We start from the raw sequence: 9,842 nt of genomic DNA, 5'->3' as shown, positions 1-9,842 counted from the left end.
CGGAATTGAAACACAGGATACCTGAAATATAGACTCTTTTAGATTTTATAACCCACTTCCTGAAATTTGAGAAAGTTCAATCTGTTACATTCTAAGGGAGCTGGCAGGAGCTATAAACTGAAGGAAGGACTGTTGAGTTACATTCATATACTTTGCTAATTTCTGGACTGGAGAAGCACAAATTTCTATAGACAGGTTTACAAATGTCCTCAATGAGACAGATTCAGAAAGGTGGAAGGCAGGGATGGGGAATAGAAGTGGAATGCTTGTGGAAGACAGAAAGAAACCCTATGTAAAGTTGCAAGTTAAATGGTATAAATAAGTTTTAGAATAAAGTGCCTACATACACATATCTCATACATTCTTGTCTGTACTTATGAGTTATTCTGATGCTCTTCCTACATTTTTCTTTTTTGTAGGTTTTTATGGGGGAAGTGGGTTTTTTTGTTTGTTTGTTTGTTTTGTTTCACGTTTATATTTGCAGTTCTGTACTCCTTGTTGTTAACATTTCCTACCTTAGTTCCTCTGGTTGTTGTAAAAGGATGATGGATAATATTTTGTAACAAACTTTACTGAGCCAAGTCAAGTTTCCTAAATTAAATGCACCCTTGATCACCAATTAATGTTGTGACATTCTAGTATTTAGATAAATCCCTCCAATTAATAGAAATTGATTTACCTTAGCATCAGTTCTAGGCTGCGATTTCATCTGTAAATTACACAGAATCACAGAACGATTGAGCTTGGAAGGGACTGCTGGAAATCTTCTGGTCCAACCCTCTTCTTCAAGCAGGGCCACCTGGAGCCAGTTGCCTAGGACTGTGCTGAGATTTTTTTTTGTACTGTCTCTAAGGATGGAGACTCTACAACCTCCCTTGGTCATCCTCACAATGAAAAAGTTTCCTTATGTTCAGAGGGGATCTCCTGTGTTGCAGTTTGTGCCCATTGGCTCTTGTCCAAGCACTAAGCATCATGAAAAAGAGCCTGGCTCCTTTCTCTTTGCATCCTCCATACAGGCAAATTAATTGTTAATTCAGAAAATAAAATAAAATTAAATACTCCCTGTCCTTTCCCCACCAAACAGCTTGTAGCTTTGCAGAGAGTTCTCAGGTGTCTGCTTGGATACTAAATGTCTAATACTATGTCCTGTTTTGTTTTCAGATGCGTCCATCTTTTGAGAACTCATCATTCCAGTCCAAAGTAACAGAAGCAGCTGATATTGTTGTTGGAATATGTTATATGGTATTTGGTAAGTGTGATTTCACATTACGTGTGTTTACAGAATTTTGGCCATATTTGATGTGGTAAGGAGACTTGACTGTAAGTGACAAGTTTGTTTCTGACACAGATGAACTTGTCTATATTCATAAAAAAGAGGAAAAAAGTATAGAGTAAACCAAAAGTTTTTTAACCTGTGATTTATGTTAGGTATGAAAAGTTTATTTGATATTAGGAGCATAAAGCTAAACAGGAATGCTGGATTTTGAGACCCTGGCTGTTCTTGGCATCTGCATGATCGTTGTTAAGTATAAACAGGAAAGCATCTCTTCCATACATCATTGCAAACCATAGAACAACATATCCTGACTCCTCATAATGCCTAAAGTAAAATACCAAAACCCATAGCTATAACATGTCTGGGAAAGGTGCTGGAAATATCAGGTTTATGTCCAACGTCCGGTCACTGTGAGATTTCTAGGGAGCTGGCTATGCTTTTAGACAGGAGACTAATTTATCCTCTGTAGTCCTGATCTGACTGAGAAGAAAAATCCATATCCAATCCTGAAGGTACTGGTCAGTGTAACCATGAACCAGAGGCCAGGAAAGGCAACCCAGACATCTGGGAGAGCAATGGCTAAGTTCAGTCAGTAGGCATGGCTGATGTCTGGTGCTTCAGAAGATGGTGAAAATAAAAGCACAGAAGCCAAATGAATGCCCTAACAGGAAAAAAAATCCTCCTTGGAATTTTCCTTCCCTAAGGCAACCAATACTAACCCTGAAATATGAGATTATTGCAAAATAAATATGGCACTAACAAAGAGTGAACCTGTGTCTTTTATCCCCATTGATTGTCAATAAATGTTGGCATCCTAGTGGATTCAAAGATTAACATGCTTTATTAACATTTTGACTGAAAAGTTTAAATGAATGTAGGCCTATTTCTTTTAGAGTGTAGCTGTATATGGATAGCTGAGTTTGAGAGGAGACTGACTGGACAATGCATATCAATTTAGAGACTCCTGAATTTGCAGAGCTGGTTCAGCTAACGATAAGGTAATTTCTCCTCAGAAACCTCATGTTGTTTTCCTTCTGCCAAATGGACTTGAAATTTTCTGGTGTAGCTTTATTTTTTGTTCTGGTGTTTTCTATGTGTTATCATCAACAAAATCATACAAATCTCTTTAATGACAACACTGCTGATAAAATAGTGAAAATTTCATCTGTGTCTGTCCCATGTTCTCCTCTCCCATCTTTGTTCAGCTAATCATACAGCATAATGTTGCCTCATAACTTTGTTTTTAACTTTTGCTTTCTGGACCCTATGATTATCAATCACGCTCAAATCACTGAGTCTCTTTTCAGGATGTATCTGTAGTATCTACTGTGTCAGTTGTGCCAAAGCTGTTGAAGAGCTCTGCTTAGATGCAGTATGTTCACAAGGCCATAGAAAATGGAGCTTGGAGTGACACTAACAGAGCATTTTGCACGTTTGCTGAACACTTACACTGTTCCTGACCAAAATTCGGCAAGCCTTCTCTGAAAAACTTTCCATGAACTCACTAAGCAGTTTATTCCAGTGTTTGCTAATATGAGGAGGAATCGGAAACGTGGAAAAGAGGTTGCCAGTAAGTGGTATTTTGTAAAAGTTGCACAAAATATTTGAAAGAAAAAATATATGCTTAAAATTGAATTATTTTTTTTTTTTATGAAACCTCTTTCCATCTCTCCCTCCAGGAATTTCACAATGGAAACATATGTGAACAGGGATGGCTTTGACAGTTCACTAGATCCCAAAGTGACTGTGATGTATGCAGGAACAGGCAGTGAGGCCCACAAAAACTCTTGGTCTCTCTTCAACAGTTTGACTTTGCATGGTATTAATTAAGGGACCCCCCCATTCATTAGGCATTCTCGGACTCATGGCCCTCCGAAGCGTTTATGTTTGAAAGTGTTCTAGTGTGTCTACAAAAGGCTGCCTAAAACCTTGGGTTTTGACTGTTGTCTGACCTTCTAAACTGCCAGTCACCTAACTCTTATCTAATTTCGTGTATCCATCATAGGTTTTGATCCTGTTAGTTTAAAGTAGAAAGCAAATTGCTTGTCTTGTACTAAACAACTTGCAGCCTTCTTAAGTTTCTTAGCAGGTCTCACAGTAAAAGTGGCATTTCCATAGAAAACAGTTCTATCTACACACAGTAGAGACATTACTCAATTACTTTTTTTGTTTTGTTTCATGCATAATTCAACATACTAGCTATATTGCCTATTATTACTAGGAACTATAATAGGCATCTCTGAGAAAATGCTTTAAACAGAAAGGAAGAAGGGTTAGTGAATGGAGAGCTCTAGACGTAAAATTGAGAAAATGTGTTCAGTGTCAGATGGATATTGTCTTTGGCTTAATTAATGCCAGCTTCCTGCAGGAGAAATGGGTTTTTTGGCAAGTCATTTAGTTTAATGGATAAAATTCTTCTTTAGATCTTTATAGGTAGTTTGATGGACAAAACAGGAAGAAACCAGGAAAAATATTTTATAAATTAAAAAAAAATTGAAATACAAAGAAGAGAAAACCACAAATACAAATAAGTGACATGTTTATCTGAGAAATGCTAGCCGTGATGACAATACATTATTCCTGTGTGGGAAAAAAAAATAAAGGATAGCTGAAAGTAAATTTTTCCTCATATTCTGTGTTTCTCTGCAGGAATATGCTCCTTATGTGGGAACAGTATTCTCTTATATGTCTCCTACAAGAAAAAGAATTTGTTGAAGCCAGCAGAATATTTCATTATTAACCTTGCCATCAGTGACCTTGGTATGACGCTGACATTGTACCCTCTAGCTGTAACTTCCAGCCTTTCACACAGGTTTGTTCATTACACACGTGATCTAGTCAGGGGAGTCCCTGCTCCTTGCAGGGGGGTTGGACTAAATGACTTTTGAAGGTCCCTTCCAACCCTAACCATTCTATGATTCTATGATTCTATGATATTTGACATCCTCCACAGGGTCTGGAGCTCAGTGTTTTACCACCTTACTTTCTGTGTTGAAATATTGCTAAATATAGTGACTAATGGAGATGATACCTTGAACATGTAGCATGAGGCTTTTGATAACTGCTGCTGTAAGTTATGTAGACGTCTGAATAGAAAGGGAGGAGGTATAGTGATTCAGATAAAAATTTTGTTCCTCTGGAGAACCTTCACAAGTGAATGTGTTGATTTTGATGAAAACTAGGTTTAAAAGTATGCATAAAGATAGCAGCAGTAATATAAGCAGTATTAATTTATGACATACCCCTACTACTGATGAGTATTTTAATTTTTGTTTTCAGAACGATTATCATTGAGATTAACTGCTTTGTTTTATAAAAAATGGCTTAAATATGGATCATAAAAATAAAACAGAATATTACTACTTTACTAGCTGTAAGTTTTTAAAATGAGAATATCTTTTGTAGTTGATCATTGACCAACAAGTAATTTCATCATGCATTTTTGTTGAATTTTTAAGGCTACAACTATAAATAAATTTCTGCCATTTAGTATTACATTTAAAAAAGATGGATAGGATCTAAGAACTAACTGTTTGGTTTTTTTGCCAGGTGGCTGTATGGGAAACAGATTTGCTTATTCTATGCATTTTGTGGGGTGCTGTTTGGGATCTGCAGTCTCTCAACACTGACACTACTAAGCACTGTGTGCTGCCTCAAAATTTGTTTTACAGCTTATGGTAAGTGAGCGTTTCTGTCTTAGGTTACTCATTTTTTTTTTGCGTGAACATAGATCACAATTTCTGAGTTGCATATCCTAGAGAGTATTTTTATAGAAGTGATCTTCTGTTTCTGTGATCATCAATAATTAACTGTAGGGCTAGATGTATGCAACAGATTACTTACAAGCTCTTTTAAGTGAGGGTGATAATTTGGAAGCATGGAATAAGAGTTCTGATCTGAAAGCAAGGCTAGCCTGAGTAAACTATTTTTTTCAGAGTTTATTGCTACATTTTGATAAAGATTTATTCGATACAGATCTATGTTGTTCTATGTATACTAGATGTATCAGAGAATTCAGCTACCCATTTTTTTTTTGCAAATTGTTGTGAACCATGCCCTATTCTTATAAACTTTCAGTATACCATAATATTTTGAACATCCATTAAAGTTATCCTTCCTACTTATCGTGTTCAGCTGCCTGCATATGGGAAACTCCATTCAGACGTGTCAACTATGCTGAACTTCAGATTGTTTTGTGTCTTCCAGGGAACAGGTTCAAGAGAGAACATGGACAGATCTTGATAGCCTGTGCTTGGACTTACGCAGCAATTTTTGCCTGTTCTCCCCTAGCTCACTGGGGAGAATATGGAGCGGAGCCCTATGGTACAGCCTGCTGCATCGACTGGCGCTCCACCAACGTAAATGCCGTGGCCATGTCTTACACCGTAGTCCTCTTTGTTTTCTGTTTCATTCTCCCTTGTGGAGTAATTGTCACTTCCTACTCTCTTATTCTGGTAACTGTGAAAGAATCCAGGAAAGCAGTGGAGCAGCACATCTCTGGCACCACCAGGATGAGCAACGCGCAAACCACAACTGTCAAGGTATTTGAAAGTTAGTCTTTTGTAAGCCATTTTTGGCACAGGTGGGCAGCACTATTTAAGGACGATGAAAGTTCCTGAGAAGGGAGTAAAGATGGAAAAGAAAATTGGTCCTTACTGCATTTTCATTTCAGACAACAGTATTGTCTTGTGCAGATTCGCTGCATGGCAATGAGTTGCTAAACATGCAAACAGTATCTGTGTTGTTTCTGAAGAGTGATAATTAAACTTATAGAGCTTCATTACCTGTGAAAATTAAGATTTCAGACTCTTGATCAAAAGGAAGGTTGAAAATTGGAGCACGATGTAGAAGTGAGTTGGGGTCTCATGCTCTTGAACTATTGCTTATGAAAGCCAGTCTGGTTTTGGGTGAGTGAATTCTGTTTGCCCAGCTACAGACTTCTGAGGAGATCCAGGCTTTAGCTTTATATAATTAAAGACTTTAAATAGTAGTGTACAGATCAAATTATCTTGTATATTACTGAACAAAGGACAAAAGTCACAGAAAAGTGAATTTCTGTAAATACTTATTGAACCAAAACCTCTGAAGGTTTGTGTTTCACTAGCTTATACAGTAAAATTAAACCTATGGTTGCAGTATTTATTATGGAAATTGTTTCCTGCTGCCAAACTATGTCCCTGTCCTTTCCAGGAGAAAATAAGCATCTGGTTTTTTAATATACCAAAAAATAAGAAGAGGAACTCCATAGCTAACATTGTGTGCGCTTCACTCCTTAAACTCCTTACCTCTTGAAAGACATGACTGTTACCTCTTGACTCTGTTAATTATCTTCAGTGAGAAAATCTTTGTTTTTTTTCTTAATTTCAATGACTGTAACAGTAGTTTACCATTTTTACTTTTTTCACTCTTTTATGCTTTGTTGAATGCAGGGAGGAGTAAAATTCATTACATGAATTTTCAAAGCTTAATCTGTGAATTTCTAATTTCTTTAATTTCTTCCTCTATTTTATCAATGCATTGGCTCACTGGCTTATTATTTTTCAGAAAAACAAAGTAGAGGTTGTAATAGTCCCTTGAGGCATAAAAAATCAGTGGAATTAATTTGTTGCTTATAAGTATGCATTTGGAGTAAGTCTCATAGATTTTGAAAATAGTTGCATTTACCCTGTCAGAAACAATTTGTAGGAAAAACTTTCTATTCTCAGCAGAATAGCTTCACCCATAGCAATTCCTTTAAAAGTGAAAGGAAAGAAGAAAGTATCATTTTATTGGCTTTGTCATAACCTTATCTAATTACCTTCTGAGAGCCCATTTCTCCTTCTTTGCAGCCTCTGGGAATGAGAGTCCTTTACGGCTGTGCCGCGTTAAGCGTATCACATAAATAAATTGAGAAAAGTTAAGCACTTGCTGCAAATATTCTCTTCTGTTTTGCAGACAAGAATGAATTTGACTGCCAAAGTAAGCAAAAAGTTCTACTGAAGAGACAAATGGTGGACCATATATGATTCACAGCAAGGACAACATGTAGTCCTCTTAATTTAAATTACATAACCTCAAGAAGGTTTGGTTCTTCTAATTCAATAATGCTTAAGAGACCTTCTTAAAAAAATTTTCCAATATATTCATTAAGAAGCAGAAAATTTACTTCTAATTTTGTATTCCAAACTCTCTTTATTGTTAAAGTGAAGTATCATTTATTAATGATTTTGTAACAGAAACATCTACATACTGGCAAGGTTCTCTGTTGTATGAAGAGATACTTCAAGTCAAGACATGCAAGATGCTGAATACACTGAAATGCCACTTCCCAGCCTATTCCTAGCATTGGCCTCGGGCATGTTGGATGGACTGGCCCTGACAGCATGCAGGTTTAGTTCGCCTGTGCCTACAGGCTAGAATCGTTCATAAAATCGTTCATAAAAGATCCGTAGGGGCACAGAGTTGTATAACAAGGCCTAACTCAAAACTATCTTTCTTGAACTTGACCAAAACCTCTCCTTTCACACTGCGTCTGTGTCATTTATGTAGGAAAATGAGTGATATCACCTTGTTTTTCCAGCAAGAAAGTAATAGCATTTGGAGGAGCTCTCTATGCCTTAAAAGGGTCTAATGTGTGTTCCCTTTCATTCTCACTTTGATACAACAATATCATGTCTCTTAATAAAATAACCCATGATTTTTGCAACCTTGAATCTATAGCCAGAGCCTCACTGAGAAAAGTGCTGGATTTGCAGTTATCTGAGCTAGTTAGGAGACCTGTACTCCCATTTGCAGAGGGCAGCTCAAGCAGGTGGTATGATTAGCAGCTGAAAACAAAAGTACTTTCCTTATCTATTTTCTTCTGTTCCCTTGGATCCAATACTACTCTAAATAGAATGGATTCTCTACTTTCTTACTTATTTGGAAACACACACTTTTGGAGAAAAATAGACTTGTGAACCTTCTTCAAGAACATGAATATTCTTTTTTTTCTGTCTTTATATATGCATTTCAGTTATAAGCAGGACTCAGAATGATGCCTCGCAGGTTAGCCTTCTTATACAAGCTGATGCTTACAGTTTACTTAAGATTTCTTTAGTTTTATGTTTATTGCAGATCCGAATATATTCTTGCATTTTATGTATCTCTATGATAACTGATTAAAAAAAAATGAATTTTTTTTTCAAAGGCCTTTCAAAGCCTCTTGATAGAGAATTGATTTAAATTAATGCATTGATTCACTTTCAGGATTAATCTAGTTTTCTGCTGTCAGATGTGTGTGTGGCTCCAGTTGAGCACCAACAGTAAAATTATGGAAGACATTCTTTAGCCAGGAAGACCAATATTGCTTATGAATTGGCTTTGCAATCCAGACAACTGTTTCCCCAGAATGGCATCTTCTTCTTTAGGCTGGCTATCTTTTTGGTCTAAAAAGAGTTTCCTTGTCACTTTAGTGAAGAGGAAGAGAAGTGTAGGAGCTGATAGATTTTAACTGAAGTTTCAGGCAGAACTAAGTTTCAGACAGAATTAAGTTGCTAGACAGATACACTTTTGGAAAGCAGTTGAGAAAGACTTTTAACAGGGGGGTTCAATTAGGTGGTATTTCTATGCATATTCTATTTTGTTGGCTGTTTTTCTCATGCATGCAATTTTTTAACTCACTGTTTTCTCTTTTTCTCTGCAAGCTGAGTGTTGCTGTATGCATTGGATTTTTTGCTGCCTGGAGCCCTTATGCCGTCATTGCCATGTGGGCAGCTTTTGGATCGATAGATAAGATTCCTCCATTAGCCTTTGCTGTGCCAGCTGTCTTTGCAAAGTCCTCCACACTCTACAATCCAGTTATCTATCTCCTCCTGAAGCCAAATTTTCGAAACACCATTGCCAAAGATTTTACAGTTCTTCAACAGTTATGCATCAGGAGTTGTTTTTGTGTCAAGGCATCGCAGAACTACAGATCGACTTTGAATATCAGCCTGAGAACATTTAAGGGCAAAAATGAATCCAGCTGTAATTCTCTGCCAACTGCGGAAGAATGTTCTTATTTCCCCCGTGAAAAACACAGTGATGCTTTCGAATGCTTTCAAAGCTATCCAAAATGCTGCCAGGAGAGGCTCAGCACTATGGAATGCCCTCCTCAAGAAACTGTGTCCTTGGAGAGCAACTTGCAAGCAGAAGGGAGTCAGGCCAGTAAGAAGTCAGTGAAGGTGGTTGTGCAGGGAGAAAAAGGCGCTGAAATCGATACCTTGGAAATCTCCTTGGAAGCAGAATCTGCACATCATACACTTACAGACCTCTAGAACTGCTTGCATGAAGCCCTCTGATGGTACTGTTATTATACTGGATTTATGAATGTAACTGTTTCTGAAGAGTCCTTCTACTATCCCATTTTCTGGACTATTTTCCTATTTTTCCTCATACTCTTTGATGGGACACATGCTACAGCATGGACATGCTATAAATGCTCTGTGACTCTTGCCATGTCACCTTAAGTATGTTGTGCTAACTGTGTTCACATCATGAACTATGTCAGACAAATTGTGTCTGCATTTCATAACATCCTTTCACTCCATTTTCAAGAGAACACACA

General features: G+C 37.2%; 1 protein-coding gene across 1 annotated transcript; it reads left to right on the top strand.

Moving 5' to 3' along the window:
* The first annotated feature begins 1,161 nt into the window (after positions 1-1,161).
* Positions 1,162-9,552, top strand: LOC104479174 (opsin-5-like). The gene is made up of 5 exons (XM_010119756.2): positions 1,162-1,249; positions 3,926-4,088; positions 4,826-4,953; positions 5,483-5,817; positions 8,941-9,552. The coding sequence occupies exons 1-5, from the start codon at positions 1,162-1,164 to the stop codon at positions 9,550-9,552; spliced, it is 1,326 nt and encodes a 441-aa protein (XP_010118058.1).
* The last annotated feature ends 290 nt before the right edge of the window (positions 9,553-9,842 follow it).

Source organism: Chlamydotis macqueenii, chromosome 2, assembly GCF_036417535.1.
Source record: "Chlamydotis macqueenii isolate bChlMac1 chromosome 2, bChlMac1.mat, whole genome shotgun sequence".
Taxonomy (NCBI): domain Eukaryota; kingdom Metazoa; phylum Chordata; class Aves; order Otidiformes; family Otididae; genus Chlamydotis; species Chlamydotis macqueenii.
Note: the sequence above shows the minus strand (reverse complement) of the source record. Positions and strands in the feature narration are given on the sequence as shown.